The sequence below is a fragment of the Symphalangus syndactylus genome, chromosome 3 (genome assembly GCF_028878055.3).
Source record: "Symphalangus syndactylus isolate Jambi chromosome 3, NHGRI_mSymSyn1-v2.1_pri, whole genome shotgun sequence".
Lineage (NCBI taxonomy): Eukaryota > Metazoa > Chordata > Mammalia > Primates > Hylobatidae > Symphalangus > Symphalangus syndactylus.
Genome location: NC_072425.2, coordinates 16,107,572 through 16,130,102, shown reverse-complemented (window position 1 = coordinate 16,130,102; position 22,531 = coordinate 16,107,572). Strand labels below are relative to the sequence as shown.

The 22,531-nt window shown below is 49.5% G+C and overlaps 2 protein-coding genes and 1 long non-coding RNA gene across 7 annotated transcripts in view; 1 reads left to right on the top strand and 2 right to left on the bottom strand.

Moving 5' to 3' along the window:
* Nucleotides 1–10,206, bottom strand: part of DYNC2I2 (dynein 2 intermediate chain 2) — a 54,923-nt gene extending 44,717 nt beyond the window's left edge. Inside the window, exon 1 of one of the 2 annotated variants that reach the window (XM_063635865.1) lies at nucleotides 10,058–10,206. In XM_063635865.1, the coding sequence (XP_063491935.1) occupies nucleotides 10,058–10,189 (132 nt within the window). In that variant the 5' untranslated portion in view covers nucleotides 10,190–10,206. The remainder of the gene's footprint in view (nucleotides 1–10,057) is intronic. The other variant, XM_063635860.1, reaches the window with a different exon arrangement.
* SET (SET nuclear proto-oncogene) lies at nucleotides 9,348–22,286 on the top strand. 4 transcript variants are annotated; one of them, XM_055270936.2, is made up of 8 exons: nucleotides 9,348–9,700; nucleotides 16,868–16,925; nucleotides 17,543–17,685; nucleotides 18,336–18,439; nucleotides 18,542–18,655; nucleotides 19,597–19,767; nucleotides 19,868–20,014; nucleotides 20,525–22,286. In XM_055270936.2, the coding sequence occupies exons 1-8, from the start codon at nucleotides 9,589–9,591 to the stop codon at nucleotides 20,546–20,548; spliced, it is 873 nt and encodes a 290-aa protein (XP_055126911.1). In that variant the 5' UTR covers nucleotides 9,348–9,588; the 3' UTR covers nucleotides 20,549–22,286. The 4 variants fall into 4 exon arrangements, with proteins under 4 accessions (XP_055126911.1, XP_055126913.1, XP_055126912.1 ...); XM_055270938.2 differs by lacking the exon at nucleotides 9,348–9,700 and adding an exon at nucleotides 10,742–10,901; XM_055270937.2 differs by lacking the exon at nucleotides 9,348–9,700 and adding an exon at nucleotides 14,908–15,345.
* Nucleotides 18,785–19,333, bottom strand: LOC134736161 (uncharacterized). The gene is made up of 3 exons (XR_010119959.1): nucleotides 19,258–19,333; nucleotides 18,883–18,954; nucleotides 18,785–18,851 (listed from the first exon to the last, which is right to left on the bottom strand). It is a non-coding gene; the product is annotated as an uncharacterized lncRNA (long non-coding RNA).
* Nucleotides 22,287–22,531: the final 245 nt, after the last annotated feature.

Below are 22,531 nucleotides of genomic sequence, written 5' to 3'. Positions count from 1 at the left end.
CCTGGACGATAAACCAAGACCCTGTCTCAATTTAAAAATAAAGAAAAAATATTGGCCGGGCGCAGTGACTCACGCTTGTAATCCCAGCACTTTGGGAGGCCGAGGCGGGCGGATCATGAGGTCAGGAGATCGAGACCACAGTGGAACCCCGTCTCTACTAAAAATACAAAAAATTAGCCGGGCGTGGTGGCGGGCGTCTGTAGTCCCAGCTACTCGGAGAGGCTGAGGCAGGAGAATGGCGTGAACCCGGGAGGCGGAGCTTGCAGTGAGCCGAGATTGCGCCACTGCACTCCAGCCTGGGCGACAGAGCGAGACTCCGTCTCAAAAAAAAAAAAAAAAAAAAAAAAAGAAAAAATATTAAAAAACAAACAAACAGGCCGGGCACAGTGGCTCACGCCTGTAATTCCAGCACTTGGGAGGCCGAGGTGGGTGGACACCTGTGATCAGGAGTTCAAGATCAACCTGGCCAACATGATGAAACCCCGTCTCTACTAAAAATAGAAAAAGTGGCCGGGCGCGGTGGCTCACGCTTGTAATCCCAGCACTTTGGGAGGCCGAGGCAGGCGGATCACCAGGTCAGGAGATCGAGACCACGGTGAAACCCCGTCTCTACTAAAAATACAAAAAAAAATTAGCCGGGCGTGGTGGCGGGTGCCTGTAGTCCCAGCTACTCGGAGAGGCTGAGGCAGGAGAATGGCGTGAACCCAGGAGGCGGAGCTTGCAGTGAGCCGAGATCGAGCCACTGCACTCCAGCCTGGGTGACAGAGCGAGACTCCGTCTCAAAAAAAAAAAAAAAAAAGAAAAAGTAGCCGGGCATGATAGTGGGTACCTGTAATGTCAGCTACTCGGGAGGCTGAGGCAGGAGAATCACTTGAACCCAGGAGGTGGAGGTTGCAGTGAGCCGAGATCCTGCCATTACACTCCAGCCTGGGCGACAGAGCGAGACTCAGTCCAAACAAACAAACAAATGAACAGGAAAAGTGAGGTCTTACGTGTTTGAATTTTTTTTTTTTTTGAGACGGAGTCTTGTTCTGTCACCCAGGATGGAGTATGGTGGTGTGATCTTGGCTCACTGCTACCTCTGCCTCCTGGGTTCAAGTGATTCTCCTGCCCTAGTCTCCAGAGTAGCTGGGACTACAGGCACCTGTCGCCACGCCAGGCTAATTTTTCTATTTTGTAATAGAGACAGGGTTTTGCCATGTTGGCCAGGCTGGTCTCGAACTCCTGACTTTAAGTGATCTGACTCCCTCAGCCTCCCCAAGTGCTGGGATTACAGGCCTGAGCCACTATGGTTGGCCCTAGGTGTTGTTTTTTTTTTTGAGACGGAGGAGTCTCGCTTTGTTGCCCAGGTTGGAATGCAGTGGTGAGATCTCTGCTCACTGCAAGCTCCGCCTCCCGGGTTCAGGCCATTCTCCTGCCTCAGCCTCTTAAGTGGCTGGGACCACAGGCGCCTGCCACCACGGCCGGCTATTTTTTTTTATTTTTAGTAGAGATGGGGTTTCACCGTGTTAGCCAGGATGGTCTTGATCTCCTGACCTCGTGATCCGCCTGCCTCGGCCTCCCAAAGTGCTGGGATTACAGGCGTGAGCCACTGTGCCCAGCCAGTTTTATTTTTAATGTAATATGTTCACGGCCGGGCGCGGTGGCTCACGCTTGTAATCCCAGCACTTTGGGAGGCCGAGGCGGGCGGATCACGAGGTCAGGAGATCGAGACCACAGTGGAACCCCGTCTCTACTAAAAATACAAAAAATTAGCCGGGCGTGGTGGCGGGCGCCTGTAGTCCCAGCTACTCGGAGAGGCTGAGGCAGGAGAATGGCGTGAACCCCCAGAGGCGGAGCTTGCAGTGAGCCGAGATTGCGCCACTGCACTCTAGCCTGGGCGACAGAGCGAGACTCCGTCTCAAAAAAAAAAAAAAAAAAAAAAAAAAAATATGTTCACAAAGAGCCAGGTGCCATAGCTCACTCCTATAACTGTCTCAAAAAAAAAAAAAAAAAGAAAAAGAAGTTCACAAGCCTCCAAACTCAAAATGCAGAGCAGAATTCGAGACTAGCCTATCCAACATAGTGAAACTCCATCTGTACTAAAAATACAATAAATTAGCCAGGCATGGTGGCTTGTGCCTATATTCCCAGCTACTTGGGAGGCTGAGACACGAGAATTGCTTGAACCCAGGAGGCAGAGGTTGCAGTGAGCTGAGATCGCTCCACTGCACTCTAACCTGGGTGACAGAGTGAGACTCCATCTCAAAAGCAAAAACAAGAAAACAAAATGCGGCCGGGCGCGGTGGCTCAAGCCTGTAATCCCAGCACTTTGGGAGGCCGAGGCGGGCGGATCACGAGGTCAGGAGATCGAGACCATCCTGGCTAACACGGTGAAACCCTGTCTCTACTAAAAATACAAAAAATTAGCCGGGCGTGTTGGCGGGCGCCTGTAGTCCCAGCTCCTCGGGAGGCTGAGGCAGGAGAATGGCCTGAACCCGGGAGGCGGAGCGTGCAGTGAGCCGAGATCGCGCCACTGCACTCCAGCCTGGGTGACACAGCAAGACTCCGTCTCAAAAAAAAAAAAAAAAAAAAAAAAGAAAACAAAATGCATAGGCCAGGCACAGTGGCTCACGCCTGTAATCTCAGCACTTTGGGTCAGCCGAGGTGGGTGGATCACCTGAGGTCAGGAGTTCAAAACCAGCCTGGCCAATATGGCGAAACTCCATCTCTACTAAAAAAAAATATATATATATACAAAAATTAGCTCAGCGTGGTGGCAGGCACCTGTAATTCCAGCTACTCGCAAGGCTGAGACAAGAGAATCGGTTGAACCCAGGAGGCAGAAGGTTGCAGTGAGCCAAGACTGCGCCACTGCACTCCCACCTGGGCTACAAGAGGGAAACTCCATCTGAAAAAAAAAAACAAAACACGGCAAGGTAGAGTAACACTTCTACCACCTATCTTTGTCCTCTCACCTCTGATCACCCAGTCCTTTCTCTGAGGACAGCCATGTGATTCATTTCTTGGGAATCCTTCAACAGCTGTGTTAAAGGTATACTGGCAAAGTGTTTTTATCTACCCCTCTTTTACACAAATGGTAACATACTAACCACGTGGGTTTGGACTTTGCTTTTTTCCCTTCCACTTAGCTGCAGTTTTCTTTTCTTTTTTTTTTTGGGGGGGGCGGGGGGACAGAGTTTCGCTTTCGTTGCCCAGGCTGGAGTGCAATGGTGCAAACTTGGCTCACCACAACCTCTGCTTCCAGCATTCAAGTTTCTCCTGCCTCAGCCTCCCGAGTAGCTAGGATTACAGGCATGTGTACCATGCCCGGGTAATTTTGTATTTTTAGTAGAGATGGGGTTTCTCCACGTTGGTCAGGCTGGTCTCGAACTCCTGACCTCAGGCGATCTGCCCACCTCGGCCTCCCAAAGTGCTGGGATTACAGGTGTGAGCCACCATGTCCAGCCTAATTATTTTTTTTAAAAGAGGCCAGGTGCAAAAAAAATTAATTTTTCATTTTCGATGCTCATGTGTGGAGACCACAGGTAATTTTTTTTTTTTTTTTGAGACGGAGTCTTGCTCTTGTTGCCCAGGCTGGAGTGCAGTGGTGCAATCTTGGCTCATTGCAGCCTCCACCTCCCAGGTTCAAGCGATTCTCCTGCCTCAGCTTCCTGAGTAGTTGGAATTACGAGCACCCACCACCACGCCCGCTTAATTTTTGTATTTTTAGTAGAGATGGGGTTTCACTATGTTGGCCAGGCTGGCCTTGAACTCCTGATCTCAAGTGATCCACCTGCCTCAGCCTCCCAGAGTGCTGGGATTACAGGCGTGAGCCACCGCTTCCTGCCAGGTAATCTTATAATAAAACAAAGAGGGCCAGGCGTGATGGCTCACGCCTGTAATCCCAGCACTTTGGGAGGCCCAGGCAGGCAGATCATGAGGTCAGGAGATCGAGAGCATCCTGGCTAACACGGTGAAACTCTGTCTCCACTAAAAATACAAAAAAATTAGCCGGGCATGGTGGCGGGTCCCTGTGGTCCCAGTCACTCGTAAGGCTGAGCCAGGAGAATGGCGTGAACCTGGGAAGTGGAGCTTGCAGTGAGCTGAGATTGCATCACTGAACTCTAGCCTGGGGGACAAAGCAAGACTCCATCACAAAATAATTAAATAAATAATAAATAAATAAATAAATAAAACAAAGAGGCAGGTATTATCATCCATTTTACAGATACATACACTGAGACCTAGGCTTGTTAGCAAGCACATCCCTGTGATGAGGTGATCCTCGAATCTGGTTCTCATTAGAACTCGGTTATTCTCTTTATGATCTTAGGCAAATCCCCTCTGTCAGGCTCAGCTTGCCCTTTGTAAAATCAAGACACCTGTGACTTTCAAAATGCATTAGAAGGAGCCCAGAGTCTCAGCAGCTCAAAAAGAAGAGAGGGAATCGATGAGGGACACGGGTGATGGTGGCACATCCTCCACGTTTTCTTCCACCAGAGAAAGCTCACTTTTTTTATAAGTATTGAGGTCATTGACTTATGACTAAGATTTATTTAGTTAAAGTAATTAATTAATTAATTACTTTTTGAGGCAGGGTCTTGCTCTGTTGACCCAGTTGGAGTGCAGTGGAGCAATCATAGCTCACTGTAGCCTCTACCTCCTGGGCTCAAGCCATCCTCCTGCCTCAGCCTCCTGAGTGGCTGGGACTAAAGTTACATGCCTTTATGTTTGGCTAACTTTTTTTTTTTCTTTTTGAGATGGAGTCTTGCTCTGTCGCCAAGGCTGGAGTGCAGTGGCACGATCTCAGCTCACTGTGGCCTCTGCCTCCTGGTTTCCGGTGATTCTCCTGTCTCAGTCTAAGTAGTAGTTAAGGCTGCAGTGAGCCATGATTGCACCACTGCATTCCAGCCTGGGCAACAGGAAGGGAGACCCTATCTCAAAAAAATAGATACACAGACACACATATATAAAATCTGGCAAACCTAAGATTCATGAATGAAATACACTGGGGTAGCAAGCCCCATCCAGAAACTGAGCATCACCAGGACCCTAGAGTCCCCTAATGTCTCTTCCACATACCCTTATACCACAAGACTCTGGACTTCTAATAGTACATGCTAATTTTGCCCGTTTTAGTACTTTATTTCTTCCTCTTTTCTTTTTTTTTTTTTTGAGACAGAGTTTCGTTCTTGTTGCCCACGCTGGAGTGCAATGGTGTGACCTCGGCTCACCACAACCTCTGCCTCCCAGGTTCAAGCGATTTTCGTGCCTCAGCCTCCCAAGTAGCTGGGATTACAGGCATGTGACACCACACCCGGCTAATTTTTGTATTTTTAATAGAGACGGGGCTTTGCCATGTTGGCCTAGCTGGTCTCAAACTCCTGGCCTCACATGATCCTCCTGCCTCGGCCTCCCAAAGTGCTGGGATTACAGGTGTGAGCCACCATGCCCAGTCAATTATTATTATTATTATTATATATTTTTTTGAGATGGAGTCTTGCTCTGTCGCCCAGGCTGGGGTGCAGTGGTGGGATCTCGGCTCACTGCAAGCTCTGCCTCCTGGGTTCACTCCATTCTCCTGCCTCAGCCTCCAGAGTAGCTGGGACTACAGGCGCCCACCACCTCACCTGGCTAATTTTTTGTATTTTTAGTAGAGATGGGGTTTCACTGTGTTAGCCTGGATGGTCTCAATCTCCTGACCTTGTGATCTGCCTGCCTCGGCCTCCCAAAGTGCTGGGATTACACGTGTGAGCCACCATGCCCAGCCTATTATTATTATTTTTGAGACAGTATCTCACCCTGTCACCTATCCTGGAGTACAGTGGCCTGATCTTGGTTCACTGCAACCTCCACCTTCTGGGTTCAAGTGATTCTCCTGCCTCAGCCTCCTGAGTAGCTGAGATTACAGGCACGTGCCACCATGCCCAGCTAATTTTTGTATTTTTTAATAGAGACTGGGTTTCATCATGTTGGCTGGGCTGGTCTCAAACTCCTGACCTCAAGTGATTCACCCACCTTGGCCTCCCCAAGTGCTGGGATTACAGGTGTGAGCTGCCACACCTAGCTTGTTTTTGTACTTTATACAAATGAAATCGCACAGTGTATACTATTTCGTGTCTTTGTCTTTCACTCAACATTGTATTTGTAGGCTGCATTCACATCATTCCGAGTACCAGTCATTCTTTTCTTTTTTTAGAGATGGAGTCTCACTCTGTCGCCCAGGCTGGATGGAGTGCAGTGGCGCAGTCTCAGCTCACTGCAACCTCAGCATCCCAGGTTCAAGTGATTCTCCTGCCTCAGCCTCCCGAGTAGCTGGGACTACAGGTGCGTGCCACCACTCCTGGTTAATTTTTGTATTTTTAGTAGAGATAGGGTTTCACCATGTTGGCCAGGCTGGTCTTAAACTCCTGACCTCAGGTGATCCACCTGCCTCGGCCTCCCAAAGTGCTGGGATTACAGGTGTGAGCCACCTCATCTGGCCCATTTATTTTCATTGCTTTGTAACTTTCCTTTTCTTGAATATCTCACAATGTATTCATTCTACCTTGGACAGACATTTGCATTGTTTCCAGTTTGTCTATTATGAATCTTGCTGCTGTGAACATTCTTGTACAAATATTGGTACACGTTATGCATATCTGTTGGAGCTGTAGGGAGGAGTACCATTGCTGGGTCACAAAGCATGAACACATTCAGCTTGGATAGTCTTGGCATGCAGTTTTCCGCCTTAGTTGTACCAATCTACCTTCTTTTTTTTTTTTTTTTTTTTTTTTTTTGAGACAGAGTCTTGCTGTCGCCCAGGCTGGAGTGCAGTGGCGCAATCTCGGCTCACTGCAGGCTCCGCCTCCTGGGGTTCACGCCATTCTCCTGCCTCAGCCTCCCGAGTAGCTGGGACTACAGGCGCCCGCCACCTCGCCCAGCTAATTTTTTGTATTTTTTAGTAGAAACAGGGTTTCACTGTGTTAGCCAGGATGCTCTCGATCTCCTGACCTTGTGATCCGCCTGCCTCGGCCTCCCAAAGTGCTGGGATTACAGGCGTAAGCCACCGCGCCCGGCCTACCAATCTACCTTCTATTAGCTGTTGTGCTTTTGTTTTTTGCCTTACTCATTTTTATGCCCTGACAGACCCCCAATGACAGTGGCCTTTGTGACCCCCAGACAAGTGGCTTTCTAAAAATTCTTCTGGGTTGGGCATAGTGGCTCACACCTGTAATCCCAGCACTTTGGAGGCTGAAGCAGGCGGATCACTTGAGGTCAGGAGTTCAAGAGAGCCTGGCCAACATGGTGAAAACCCATCTCTACTTAAAATACAAAAATTAGTCACGCATAGTGGCAGGTGCCTGTAACCCCAGCTACTCAGGAGGCTGAGGCAGAAGAATTGCTTGAACCTGGGAGGTAGAGGTTGCAGTGAGCCAAGGATCATGCCATAGCACTCCAGCCTGGATGACAGAGTGAGACTCTTTCTTTTTTTTTTTTTTTTGACGGAGTCTCGCTCTGTCGCCCAGGCTGGAGTGCAGTGGCGTGATCTCCACTCACTGCAAGCTCCGCCTCCTGGGTCCAGGCCATTGTCCTGCCTCAGCCTCCGGAGTAGCTGGGACTACAGGTGCCTGCAACCACGCCCCGCTAATTTTTTGTATTTTTAGTAGAGATGGGGCTTCACTGTGTTAGCCAGCACAATGTCGATCTCCTGACCTTGTGATCCGCCCGCCTCAGCCTCCCAAAGTGCTGGGATTACAGACGTGAGCCACTGCGCCTGGCCCAGAGTGAGACTCTTTCTATAAATAAATAAATAGTAAAAATTCTTCTGGTCTGGTGTGGTGGCTTATGCCTGTAATACCAGCACTTTGGGAGGCTGAGGTGGGCAGTTGGCTTGGGACCAGGAGTTGGAGATCAGCCTGGGCAACATGGCCAAACCCCGTGCCTACTAAAAATACAAAAAATTAGCCAGGCATGGGGGCGATGTCTGTAGTCCCAGCTACTCAGGAGGCTGAGGTGGGAGGATCACCTGAGCCTAGGAAGTTGAGGCTGCAGTGAGCCATGATCACTAATGTGTTTGAGCCTCAGAGACAGGATGGGACCTTGTCTATTTTTTTGAGACAGAGTCTCGCTGTGTCGCTCATGCTGGAGTGCAGTGTTGCCATCTCAGCTCACTGCAAGCTCCACCTCCCGGGTTCACACCATTCTCCTGCCTCAGCCTCATGAGTAGCTGGGACTACAGGCGCCCGCCACCACGCCTGGCTTTTTTTTTTTTTTCTTGAGACGGAGTCTCGCTCTGTCGTCCAGGCTGGAGTGCAGTGGCGTAATCTCGGCTCACTGCAAGCTCCGCCTCCCGGGTTCACGCCATTCTCCCGCCTCAGCCTCTCCGAGTAGCTGGGACTACAGGCGCCCGCCACCACGCCCGGCTAATTTTTTTGTATTTTTAGTAGAGACGGGGTTTCACCGTGGTCTCGATCTCCTGACCTCGTGATCCGCCTGCCTCGGCCTCCCAAAGTGCTGGGATTACAAGCGTGAGCCACCGCGCCCAGCCTACGCCTGGCTAATTTTTTTGTATTTTTAGTAGAGACGGGGTTTCACCGTGTTAGCCAGGATGGTCTCGATTTCCTGACCTCGTGGTCCGCCTGCCTGGGCCTCCCAAAGTGCTGGGATTACAGGCGTGAGCCACTGCGCCCGGCTGGGACCTTGTCTTAAAAAAAAAAAAAAAAAAAAAAAGTCTTTTTTTGAGACAGGGTCCCGCTCTGTCACCTAGGCTGGAGTGCAGTAGCACGATCTCGGCTCACTGCAACCTCCACCTCCCAGGTTCAAGCCATTCTCCTGCTTCAGCCTCCCAAGTAGCTGGGATTACAGGCGCCCACCACCACGCCCAGCTAACATAAACCCTCTTCTAACTCTTAACTTGTATCCCTTTCTGAAATAAGTGAAGAGTGAATAAACACTCCAAGTCTCCAAAGGTTCCTGCTTTTCCCTCTTCCTTTGTAATTCTTTTTTTTTTTTTTTTTTTAATGCAGGCATCTAATTCCTTTGTAATTCTTGATTGGGAAACCTTTTTTTCAACATTAATCTATCCCTTCAAGCAGAGACAAGGGAGGTCAGCAAGGAGTTAGTGAGACCGGGCAGTGGGGGTGTGGTTTACTGAGGAATGTTCCAAGCTTAGGTGAGGCAACAGCACGTGTTTAAATCTTTGGGAGGCCAAAGGAGAAAAAAAAAAAAGAGGATAAGTTCTCAGTAGGGGCAGGCCTGTCTACCTGGGGATTTGGGAACGAACTGGGGGATAGGCTGCGGGGGTTTCACGTGAAACCAGGAGGTCTAGAAAGCACAGGGATCCTCTCCTCAAGGAAGAACTTGCCCCTCCCCCAAAGCCAAGAGTGCCCCTGCAGAGCCAGGCAGAGAGCAACTAAAAGAAATTTCTCCTGATTGGAGGGTGGGTGGGATGAGGCTGGGGGAGGGAGCTGGGGTGTGTGTCCCACTGTCATGTAAATATCCCTTCCAGGCAGGGCGGCTCCAGTGCAGATTTAAGCCGTTGGCACCTGGGGCAGTCTCAGTGTTCAGCCTGCTTCCGGACGAGCGAGGAGACTCGTGGTCTGGTTCTGGGACTTCCCTAACAGCATGGCCCCTAAACGCCAGTCTCCACTCCCGCCTCAAAAGAAGAAACCAAGACCCCCTCCTGCTCTGGGACCGCAGGAGATACCGGCCTCTGCAGGCTTGCCGAAGAAGGGAGGTACGTTTCTGCGCTAAGTTTTATTGGAGATTTAAGGGATTTGCAAGCATTGACTCTGATTTTTTTCCCCCCAGTCCCTCTTGAGATGTGACGCCTAAGTGCCCCCGAAGGGTTTTAAACCTGGGATGGTGGATTAAGTTTACGTGAAGAACCAGAAGGGACTAGACTGGGAGAACGGGAGTGCACGGGAGCTCATCCCTGCCCCCAACTCAACACTGACCCCTGAGCTTGTCTCCCCAGCCCCCAAACTTCCTCCTCTGGGGTTCCCTTTCTTGGCAAGGGGCACTGCCAGCCAGCCTGAGGCCCCTCCTTCACCCCTCCACATCCAGCCAAATCCCCGATTCCTGGTGGTTCTACCTCAGTATCTCTCAGATCTGTCCACCTCTCTCTGTTCTTGCTGCCGACGGCGGCCCACAACTCTGGCCTGAATCTCTGCCACCTCCTCATCTTGGCTTCCAACTTCCTCCTCCTCCCCTTCAGCCTGAGCATAGCCAATCACGTGGCCCACTCCCCGGCTTAAACCCCTCCCTTGCCTCCCCGCGTCCTCCAGGTGCTCAGAAACCTCTGGCCCGCCCACCCGGTCCCCGCCGACCTCTCCTGGTTCAACTCCTGAGACTCCCCACCTGGAGGCCTCCCTCAAGGTGGTACCCTTCACCTTGACCTCCTGGGACTCTACCCTCTGACCTCAGGGCCTAGACACCCACTTGCCCTTTCCTCTCCTTACCTGTGCACCACCTCCAGCTCTCTGCTGGAAAGTCACTTCCTGTGGGCATTCTGTGAGCCCCAGCACTTGGGAGTTAGGAGTCCCAGAGTCACGCTGCCCCACCCTCTTGTCGTTACACTGTAACCAGCAGTTTCATGCCTGCCTTTCCCCCCATTAAACTTAGAGGTGAGGGCTGCATTTTGGGAGGACATAGCTGGAGCTGGATACAGAGTTGACTGTTCTGGTGAATAGGTCTGGCTTAGAGGGGAGGGTTGTGGTGGAGCCTTCCGGGGCTGGGTGTGGATAGGCCCAGGGCCTGCAAGGAAACGGGAAGCTTTGATTGGCTGAGGGCAAGCGACTCTTAAGGAAGACACACTGAGGAGAAGCCCTACCTCAGGGCTCAGTGTGGACCTGTTAGCACTTTTACTGGGTCTCAGTCCCTTTTCCTCCACATGGGATGCAGAGACCTCCTGCCCAGCTTGAAACCTACCTTGCTGGGTGAGCCACATAAAACAACCTGTGCTTGTTTTCTCTTCTGTAAAATGGGATCCACAGTACTCATCTCCAGGATTGCTGTGAGTTTGAAATCTAAGGGAAGCACTAGACAGCGCCTAGCACATCATCAGTGCTCTAGAGTGCATTTGTGCGCAGCAAAATGTGGGTGAGTCTTCCTAGTCTCCTTCCAGTGAGCTTCCTGGGAGCATTAACAGGACTGGAAGGGATGGAAAGGTGTGAGGGGGTTCATCTAAACCCAAAGAACAGCTCCTGCTGCTTAGTATGCACTGATGGCATGCCAGAAGCTGTGCCAAGCACTTCTCTATCCTCACAGCCATGTGCTGTGGACATCCCAATTTTACAGATCAGAACAGGAGGCTCAAAGAGATGTGTATGTGTCTGTGGCGGGGGAGATGTTCCAGGCTCTGGAGATTTTTTGGTCTGTGCTTGGGACACTGCAGCACTGTGGGGAATGCCAGCCTCTCTCTGTTCCAGTCTTTCTGGCAGTGGGGTTCTGTCCTCTTCAAAGGGAGCCGGGGGCCAGGTGCGGTGGCTCACCCCTGTAATCCCAGCACTTTGGGAGGCCGAGGTGGGCAGATCACCTGAGGTCAGAAGTTCAAGACCATCCTGGCCAACATGGCTAAACCCCATTTCTACCAAAGACAGTTAGCCAGGTGTGATGGTGCACGCCTGTAATCCCAGCTACTTGGGGGGCTGAGGCAGGAGAATTGCTTGAACTCTGAAGGCGGAGGTTGCAGTGAGCAGAGTTCGTGCCATTGCACTCCAGCCTGGGCGACAAGAACAACAACAACAACAACGAAAACCACCAAAGGGGCCAGGAGGAGAGGAGAGAAGAAAGGGAGGAATTCTGAGTGAGGGGAGAGGCCAAGGAGAGAGAATGCAGAGCTACTGGCGTTGGAGACGGGGAGAGAGTAGATTCCTAACAGTGGGTGAGTAACTTCTCAGTGTGCCCCCGGCTCGCCCGTGTTTACTGACACCCCTGGCCCTTTTGCTTTCTCTTTCTCTTCAACTTCCTAGTGTGCTCATATTTATCTTGAGAAGCACTGTGTGGGGAAAGGCAGGAAAAGAGGGGCAGGGAGGTGGCAGGGAGGGTTGGGAGGCCAGAAAGGGAACCTGAAAGCCCACTCCCCCATCAGAAGGCATTACAGGTTTCCCTGGGACCCCTGCAGGTGCTTGGGAAACAGGCAGATCAGGCACTTAGGAGACACTGTGGGTCAGGAGTGACCCTGTGGGTCAGGCTTTGAGAATGGAAGCAGCCAGCCCTTGGCATAGTGTTCTCAGACAGATTCAGCCCAGGAGTGGGTCGTGCAATCAATTTGGTGGGGTGTGACCTGCATTTTAAATAGGAAATTAGAATCACATCACCCTTGGTAAGGGTAAGTTTTGCTTTGTGTGTGCTAGGTCATGATGTCAAAAGTACTTCTGACTGTTGGTCACATTAAAAAAATAGAGGCAGGGTGCGATGGCTAACTCTTGTAATCCCAGAGCTCTGGAAGGCTGAGGCTGAAGGATGGTTTGAGCTCAGGAGTTTGAGACCAGTCTGGGCAACATGGTGATACCTCGTCTCTACAAAAGATAAAATACAAAGTTAGCCAGGCAAGGTGGCAGTGGCACTTGGCCTGTGATCCCAGCTACTCAGAAGGCTGAGGTGGAAGGATCCCCAGAGCCCAGGAGGTCAAGGCTGCAGTGAGCCATGGTTCTGGGCGACAGAGAGAGACCCTGTCTCATAATAATAATAACAATAAAATAAAAATAGAAAAACTGTTTTAAGGTAAGGGCTTTGTCAATTGCTACTTGGTTTAGAATCTTGGTTCTGTCAACTTGCAACAAAGTTTAGTTTATGCTAGGCACAGTGGGTGGCTCATGCCTGTAGTCCCAGCACTTTGGGAGGCCGAGGTGGGCAGATCACCTGAGGTTAGGAGTTCGAGACCAGCCTGGCCAACATGGTGAAACCCTGTCTCTACTAAAAAATACAAAAATTAGCTTGGCGTGGTAGTAGGCGCCTGTAATCCCAGATACTCGGGAGGCTAAGACACTCACCAGGCACTGTCTTGAACATAAAAGATGCTGCTTGAGCTTTAAGAGCTGATAGTCGGCCGGGCTCAGTGGCTCATGCCTGTAATCTCAGCACTTTGGGAGGCAGAGGCAGGTGGATCACCTGAGGTCAGGAGTTTGAGACCAGTCTGGCCAACATGGTGAAAACCTGTCTCTACCAAAAAATACAAAAAATAGCAGGGCGTGGTGATGTACATCTGTAATCCCAGCAACTCAGGATGCTGAGGCAGGAGAATCACTTGAACCCGGGAGGCGGAGATTGCAGTGAGCTGAGATGGCGCCACTGCACTCCAGCCTGGAAGACAGAGTGAGACTTGGTCCCCACCCCCCCAAAAAAAAGAGCCAATAGTAAAGTGTGAGTTCTGGAAGGCAGAATTCCAACCCCAAGTTCTGGTTAAAAATGTCCAAAGAGAGATTTCAGGTATTTTTTTGTTTTTCTTTTAGAGACAGGGTCTTGCTCTGTCACTCAGGCTTCAGTACAGTGGCTGCATTGGGGCTCACTGAAGCCTGGAATTCCTGGGCCCAAGCGATCCTCCTGCCTTGGTCTCCCAAAGTGTTGGGATAACGGGAGTGAGCTACTGCATGGCCAGGATTTGAAACTGGCCAGGATTTGAAACTGGCCAGCGTATCACTAAAATCAACAAATGGTACTGGCCGGGCGCAGTGGCTCACGCCTGTAATCCCAGCACTTTGGGAGGACGAGGTGAGTGGATCACCCCAGGTCAGTAGACCAGCCTGGCCAAGGTGGTGAAACTCCATCTCTACTAAAAATACAAAAATTAGCCGGGAATGGTGGCAGGTATCTGTAGCCCCAGCTACTCGGGAGGCCGAGGCAGGAGAATTGCTTGAACCCGAGAGGCAGAGCTTGCAGTGAGCCCAGACTGCGCCACTGTGCACTCCAGCCTGGGGGACAGAGCAAGACTCCCGTCTCAAAACAAACAAATGCTACTAATCAAGGTTTTTCAGGCTTTTTATGGTTCATGACTTGGGGCGCTGGAGGGACAGAATGTGGGGCATCCGCATTACTTGAAAAATATTATTTAAACCAAATGTTTTGGCCCTCCTTAGTGGTTCAGAGCTTTGCCTCTCAAGTAGACCTTGTTGGCCCCTTTCATCTCTGGGAACAGAACACCGCCTATCGCATGGGGCTGTTGTGAGGCCTCGGTGAGACAACCGTGCCATGCAGTGCTGAAACTGGCACTTAACGCTCAGTATGATTCTTGCGGGCGCTCGGCACCGCGGACTAATGTGGTACCTCCCTGCCTTCACACGACTTCGAGTTTAATGTGGCTTCAGTGTCGTAACGTTTATCATTTCATAACAGAAACGGGTTGAGAGAGGAAGGGTGACTTGCTCAAGGGTACAAGCTTGCTGGGCAGGGCTTGCACTAAAACCCAGGAATGGCCCTGAGCGCGGATTACACAGCCTGGGGCTTCGCACACGAGCCCGAGTTTGAGTCCGATCGGCAGTTCCCCATCTGGCATCCAGGATGGGATGCCCCCTGCTTTCTCCATGAAGTGGAAGGCGCCGAGAGGCCGGGCGGAATTCGGGGCCCCCATGCGAGGCCGGGCCTGCACTTTCGGGGTGGTGGGAGCCCCGCTCCCGGTGCCCCGCGGAGCAGGGAAGCCGCTCGCTCACCACGTGACGCGCCGGCCGGGGGCACCCGCGCCTCCGTGCGAGGCCCCGCCTACCGGCCCGCCGCGCGCCAGTGTCCTGGGTCGGGCCGGAGAGGGGAGAGCGGGGGAGGGGACGCGGCGCGGGGGGCGGTCGTGCGTCGCCGCGCGCCTTCCTCCCGCCTCTCGCCGGGCCCTGTGTCTCCGCGCCGCGACTCCGCCCCCTCATCCCGCCGCCCAGGCCAATGGCGGCGCGGCGCGAGCCTCCCCGGCCAGAGGCGGAGCATCCGCGCGGGGCCTGGCGCGCCTGCGCTCTGCGCCCGCCCCTCGCCGTAGGAGGAGGTGGAGGAGGAGGCGGCTAGGGAGAGCGAGCAGCGAGCTGGCTGGAGCGCCGAGCGCGAGTGAGGGAGCCGAGCCGCCCGCCGCCGCCGCCTCCGCCTCCCCTCCGCGAACAGGAGCCCGGGCCGGGGCCCGGCACGCCGCCCCAGCCCGTCCCTCGGCGTCAGGCCGCGAGGGCAGCGCGCGCGAGCGAGCGAGGGGGAGGGAGAGCGAGCGAGCGCCGGGAGGAGGCGGCCGGACCGAGCGGGCGCCCGCGCGTGTGGCGTGAGGGGAAGCCGCCTGCCCGCCCCCTTCGCCTTCCCTTCTCTCCCCCTCCCCGCTCCCCCCCCGACCGCGGAGCAGCACCATGTCGGCGCCGGCGGCCAAAGTCAGTAAAAAGGAGCTCAACTCCAACCACGACGGGGCCGACGAGACCTCAGGTGAGAGCAGCGAGCCCGGGGGCCGGCCCGCGCCGCCATCTTCGCCGCCCGCCCCGGCCCGCAGGCCGCCGGCGGGGCCCGGGGCGCGCGCGGGGGGCGCCGGGCGGGGGGGCGCGGCGCGGCCGGGCGGGGGCCCGCGGACTCGGCGCCCTTTTTTGTGCGCGGCTGGGCTAGGGGCCTGGGTGGCGCCGCGGCGGCGGCCGGCGCTGCGAGGCGGGGGCGCTGCGGCCTGCTCGGCGCGGGCGGAGGAGACCCCCCCTTCCTCTCCCCCCTCCCTCGCTCTCCTCCCCCTCCCTCCCTCCCGAGAAGCCTCTCTTTATTGTGCTCCGCCATGATGCCTCGCTCCCATCAGCCGCCGCCGCCGCCACATGGTGCGGCCGGACGCGGCCCCGCGCCCGACCTCCCGCGCGGTTCCGCTTCGCGCCCGGCCCGCGGCGGCGCCCCCGGCACCCCCGCCCAGAGGCTGGCCCCGGCGGGGCTTCTGCCTGGAGCTGGGGTGGGGTGGGGGCGCGGGGAGCACGCGGGCGGCCGCGCGCTGGGCCTTGGCCGGCCGGGAGGATGCTCTGGCCAGCCCGGGCGCGCTCCCCACGTGGGGCGGCCGCCCCGTCGCGCCAGCGTGCGGAGAAACCTGGCGACGCGACCAGTGTATCGGGGGTCTTGGAAATGGCTAAGAAAGCTGGTCTCTGCCTAGGAGGCTCTCGGCAGGGGGGCTGCCAATCCCGGGATGGTTACCGGAAATGAACCGCGCGATATGGCCCCTTCACACCCACTTAGCTTTGTAGGGGGTTTGTAGTCTTTACAGGACAAAAGGGCACCTATTCCAGAGCACACCCCCTTTTCTTCCTCTCCCTTCTGTGCCTCACTGCTTTCTGATTTAATAGTTGCTCCCAGTAAGTGCTCCAAAGTCGTGTGGGGCCGCATCTGCGGTCCGCCCGCCTGAGTTGGGTTGGAGGGGTTCGTGTTCTGAGAAGGGGAAGGCCAGTGTGTAGGATGGAGCCCCGTGCCTTTCCAGTCTTTGTAGGCGTGTCTGGTGTCTTCATTGTAATAGCAGAGTCGTCAACTTTCTATGAAAGGTGGTATTACCTTGATAGGTGGTAGTGGTGGCCTAATTTGTATCATTGTCATGGATTTAGTTTCCATATTCTAGTTAGCAGCTGCTACTGTTCTTTTGCAAGTGTATAAAGTGATATAATAAACGTGAAGACTTCTAAATAAGGTTATTCTGTATCTTTCATAGTAGAAACCTTAATGATCGGTCTGCTGTAGTGAAACTCTTTAAAAAGGCACTATAGAAAACCAATTTCTGAGTAAACCAGCAGACAGCATGACTTGTGAATGGTCTTTTAATTAATTAAAAAGAAATTTGTCAGCTACAGGCATGAACATGTGGAACCGCTTACCTTTGTAGTAGGCGTTTTTGTTTTTGTTTTAATGGCTTTTGGAATATTATAGTATTAACATCTGGAAAACTAGGTAAATTTATCTTATAATTAGAATTAAGTTTTTTGTTCCTTTTTTGCAGAAAAAGAACAGCAAGAAGCGATTGAACACATTGATGAAGTACAAAATGAAATAGACAGGTAACATTTTTCTTAATACACTTTGGAGAAATTTTCTGAGATTTGTCTAATAGCCCAGTAATTATTGGAGCTGTGGTCAAATCTATCCACTGTCAAAGGGGAAATGATTCTAACTTGGTTGGAAATACTTGCGTAGATTCAGTGTTTTTTGGTGAAGTGATGGTACAAAGTTTTTGAAAGTACATCGACCTTACAAGGTTTGGGTTTGCTTTCAAAGACTGAAAAATTGTCTCAATTGCAGTGTAGTGATGGTTTAGCAGTGTGGCATCAGTGGTTGCTGTAACTTGCCTTACAACTTTGTTATGGGATTAGCCACTTTAGAAATTGTGCTTGAGGGAAACAGTTGAAATTGGACTGGAAATAGAGTGGGTGAAGTAAATACACACGTTACCAGAGTGTTGAGTTTGGGCACTCAACAGTCATTACTGAGTGTTTATTGATAAATCAGACAAAATTGCCATCTTAGTTTTGAGTGTCTAAATTAGGTGATAATAGTTATTATAATTTGGTATTTTGCATGACTCAAGCTAGTAAGTAAATACACATTCCGTAATCTCAACCAATTTTTTAATTTGTTAAATACTGTCATTGTCAACATCTCTTTTCATTTGCTTCAGACTTAATGAACAAGCCAGTGAGGAGATTTTGAAAGTAGAACAGAAATATAACAAACTCCGCCAACCATTTTTTCAGAAGAGGTCAGAATTGATCGCCAAAATCCCAAATTTTTGGGTAACAACATTTGTCAACCATCCACAAGGTATGTTTTGGACAGGGCATTGTTAAAGGATAAAACAATGTTTGTTAGAATGGAGGAAGCTTGGTGAAGACTTAGTCCAGCATGCTGGGTCACATGCAACAAAGACAGGCTGAGTGTGGTGGCTCACCTGTAATCCCAGCACTTTGGGGAGGCCGAGGTTTGTGGATCACTTGAGGTCAGGGGTTCGAAACCAGCTTGGCCAACATGGTGAAACCCTGTTTCTACTAAAAATACAAAAAAATTAGCTGGGCATGGTGGCGCACGCTTGTAATCCCAGCTACTCGCTACTTGGGAGGCTGAGGCAGGAGAATCCTGGAGGGGGAGGTTGCAGTGAGCCGAGATTGTGCGCCTTTGATTCTAGCCTGGGTGACAAGAGTGAGACTGTCTCAAAAAAAAAAAAAAAAAAAAAAAAACCTCAAAGATGGGAAAAGACTTAGAGCTACTGCTTTCTATTCTGTTTAGGAGAAGCTATATTCTAATTGCTTGATGAAAGATAGTGACAGTCTCTCATTTAGCAATTGCCTTTAGTTGATAATGGGTTTATAAAACCAAAGATGCTCACTAAGTTTGGAAAAATTTTAAAGGGATCACTTAAATTGTTGTTAGTGTGCCTGTTGAAAATTCAACTGACCTGTAATTTTCTGGCCTAGTGTCTGCACTGCTTGGGGAGGAAGACGAAGAGGCACTGCATTATTTGACCAGAGTTGAAGTGACAGAATTTGAAGATATTAAATCAGGTTACAGAATAGATTTTGTAAGTATCTCTAACTTAATCTTGTTTGCCACTGTGGAAATCAGTGTGAGCTTTGGTTGGAAGTCCTGTTCGTATTTCTGATCTTTCAATTATTTATTACAGTATTTTGATGAAAATCCTTACTTTGAAAATAAAGTTCTCTCCAAAGAATTTCATCTGAATGAGAGTGGTGATCCATCTTCAAAGTCCACTGAAATCAAATGGAAATCTGGAAAGGTATGTTTTGAGGAATTATTTGACAAAAATAGCATTGTCTTATTTCAGTTTAGTTTTAACCACTTACAAGTGCTTGATACTTTGGTCATGTGGCTAAATAAAAAACCTTAAAATATAAAACATTCCAGTGTGCTGAAGCCAAGTATTACAATAGTTTAGAGTTCTCATTAGATACCACAGATGGAGGCAGGAAGATCTCTTGAGCCTAGGAGTTTACCCTGGGCAACATAGACCCTTACCTTCCAAAAAACAACAAAAAAGAGAAAATCTATCCCAAGTTTAAGAATTGAGAACTGTGGCTCAAGCCTGTAATCCCAGCACTTTGGGAGGCCGAGGCGGGCGGATCACGAGGTCAGGAGATCGAGATCATCCTGGCTAACACGGTGAAACCCCGTCTCTACTAAAAATACAAAAAATTAGCAGGGCGTGTTGGCGGGCGCCTGTAGTCCCAGCTACTCGGGAGGCTGAGGCAGGAGAATGGCGTGAATCCCGGGAGGCGGAGCTTGCAGTGAGCCGAGATCGCGCCACTGCACTCCAGCCTGGGAGACAGAGCAAGACTCCGTCTCAAAAAAAAAAAAAAAAAAAAGAATTGAGAACTGGACTAAATTTTTTGTTGTGGTTTTCTGCAGTGGTGACTGAGCTCTTCAAATGGCTTGCCATTTCTCAAAATCATTTACATCCGTATTTAGGTAGTAAGACATAATTTAGATATTTATATTGTGTTGTGCTAGTGGAACTAATTTTATGGAAAACCAAATTTAGTTGATATTATCTCTACCTGCTGTACAGTTTTATAATTGCTCTTAGGTAATAATAGTAGTGTAGATAGTATACTGATACTTGTTTTGCTTAGCTTTTGGGGAAAATCTTATTTTTTAAATTATAGGGAGTTTGGGTGTAATGGAGAGGTTGTATCAAAAGCTCTTCCGGTATTCATTTAGGATTTGACGAAACGTTCAAGTCAAACGCAGAATAAAGCCAGCAGGAAGAGGCAGCATGAGGAACCAGAGAGCTTCTTTACCTGGTTTACTGACCATTCTGACGCAGGTGCTGATGAGTTAGGAGAGGTCATCAAAGATGATATTTGGCCAAACCCATTACAGTACTACTTGGTGAGTTCCAGTACTCGTTTATTAAAGGTTGGACTTGTCTCGGTTGTTTAAAAATGAGTCCGTATACTGTGCTTTTTTTTTTTTTTTTTTTTTTTTTAAGGTTCCCGATATGGATGATGAAGAAGGAGAAGGAGAAGATGATGATGATGATGATGAAGAGGAGGAAGGATTAGAAGATATTGATGAAGAAGGGGATGAGGATGAAGGTGAAGAAGATGAAGATGATGATGAAGGGGAGGAAGGAGAGGTAAAAGAAAATTTGGTTAAACCCACAAAGATAACCTTTAAAGAATTCACCATGTTATTTTGGGGTTATATATATAGTGTGGTAGAACTGACCAGAACTGATTGTGGAAAAAAATAAACCATTTTGTTGTTCAAGAATTAAGGAAATGTTTGATAGGCACATGGTACTAATGTTTAACCAGTTTGTTGTTGTTGTTTAGTCTTGTCACCACCCAAGCTTGTTTTTCCCTAGCCAGTACTTAGGCAATAAAGGCAGTGTAGCTGGTCAAATTCTGACATCTCTGAAATAACAAAGTTTCATATATTTTCGACAAACTGCACAATTCCTGAATAGTCAAATTAGGATAGGTTGGTGCAGCATCATCACGGGTGTTTCCTTCGATGCAGCTGACAGGTTTAGAAACTGGAGTGCCCCCAGGGCATATGTTTTGTGGGGTCCATTGTGGTCCATATGAAAGCAAACAAGTCTCAGCATTAATCCTGAAGATTAACTGCCCACTTTTTCTTTCAGGAGGATGAAGGAGAAGATGACTAAATAGAACACTGATGGATTCCAACCTTCCTTTTTTAAAATTTTCTCCAGTCCCTGGGAGCAAGTTGCAGTCTTTTTTTTTTTTTTTTTTTTTTTTTTTTCCTCTTGTGCTCAGTCGCCCTGTTCTTGAGGTCTCTCTTCTCTACTCCATGGTTCTCAACTTATTTGGGGGGAAATACCTTGAGCAGAATACAATGGGAAAAGAGTCTCTACCCCTTTCTGTTCGAAGTTCATTTTTAGCCCTTCCTGTCTGAACAAAAACTGTATGGAATCAACACCACCGAGCTCTGTGGGAAAAAAGAAAAACCTGCTCCCTTCGCTCTGCTGGAAGCTGGAGGGTGCTAGGCCCCTGTGTAGTAGTGCATAGAATTCTAGCTTTTTTCCTCCTTTCTCTGTATATTGGGCTCAGAGAGTACACTGTGTCTCTATGTGAATATGGACAGTTAGCATTTACCAACATGTATCTGTCTACTTTCTCTTGTTTAAAAAAAGAAAAAAAAAACTTAAAAAAATGGGGTTATAGAAGGTCAGCAAAGGGTGGGTTTGAGATGTTTGGGTGGGTTAAGTGGGCATTTTGACAACATGGCTTCTCCTTTGGCATGTTTAATTGTGATATTTGACAGACATCCTTGCAGTTTAAGATGACACTTTTAAAATAAATTCTCTCCTAATGATGACTTGAGCCCTGCCACTCAATGGGAGAATCAGCAGAACCTGTAGGATCTTATTTGGAATTGACATTCTCTATTGTAATTTTGTTCCTGTTTATTTTTAAATTTTCTTTTTGTTTCACTGGAAAGGAAAGATGATGCTCAGTTTTAAACGTTAAAAGTGTACAAGTTGCTTTGTTACAATAAAACTAAATGTGTACACAAAGGATTTGATGCTTTTCTCTCAGCATAGGTATGCTTACTATGACCTTCCAAGTTTGACTTGTATAACATCACTGTCAAACTTTTGTCACCCTAACTTCGTATTTTTTGATACGCACTTTGCAGGATGACCTCAGGGCTATGTGGATTGAGTAATGAGATTTGAATCAATGTATTAATATCTCCATAGCTGGGAAACGTGGGTTCAATTTGCCATTGGTTTCTGAAAGTATTCACATCATTTGGGATACCAGATTGCTCAATACTTTCTGAGTATATCGTGCCCTTGATTTTTATCTCCAAGTGGCAGTTTTTAAAATTGGCCTTTTGCCTGGATATAAAGTAATAGTGCCTGCCACCATCATCCAACAGACCTGGTGCTCTAATGCCAAGTTATACACGGGACAGTTGCTGGCATGTCTTCATTGGCTATATAAAATGTGGCCAAGAAGATAGGCTCTCAGTAAGAAGTCTGTGCTGGTTAGCAGTAACTGTCCCTGCTCTCTGGTATAAAGCTCTCAAATGTGACTATGTGAATCTGGGTGGGATAATGGACTCGGCTCTGTCTGCTCAATGCCATTGTGCAGAGAAGCACCCTAATGCATAAGCTTTTTAATGCTGTAAAATATAGTCGCTGAAATTAAATGCCACTTTTTCAGAGGTGAATTAATGGACAGTCTGGTGAAATTCAAAGCTTTTTGATGTATAAAACTTGATAAATGGAACTATTCCATCAATAGGCAAAAGTGTAACAACCTATCTAGATGGATAGTATGTAATTTCTGCACAGGTCTCTGTTTAGTAAATACATCACTGTATACCGATCAGGAATCTTGCTCCAATAAAGGAACATAAAGATTTTTTTTGGACTGGGGTCATTCTCCTTGTTTTGTAGAGAAATGTTACTTGCTATTGGATTTAGAACTGGTTCTAGTTTTTTTTGTCTTCACATTGTTAGTGACTGGGGAAGCGTGGGTTAGCGCTAATGGTGTAACATTGGTTGAGAAAGCTTTGAGCTGGTCGGTGTACAAGTAAAGGACAAATTCAAATATATTGGATACAGTTTCTGAGTAAACAGTTTCTGAGAGGGTGAGTATAGCATTTTCATTTTGAA

Bases quoted from the DNA above. Each gene is read 5' to 3' on its own strand.
- SET (XM_055270936.2), top strand. From the start codon at position 9,589: ATGGCCCCTAAACGCCAGTCTCCACTCCCGCCTCAAAAGAAGAAACCA. The intron at 18,440-18,541 runs GTAAGTATCTCT...TATTTATTACAG, and splicing joins CAGGTTACAGAATAGATTTT to TATTTTGATGAAAATCCTTA. The intron at 20,015-20,524 runs GTAAAAGAAAAT...TTTTTCTTTCAG, and splicing joins ATGAAGGGGAGGAAGGAGAG to GAGGATGAAGGAGAAGATGA.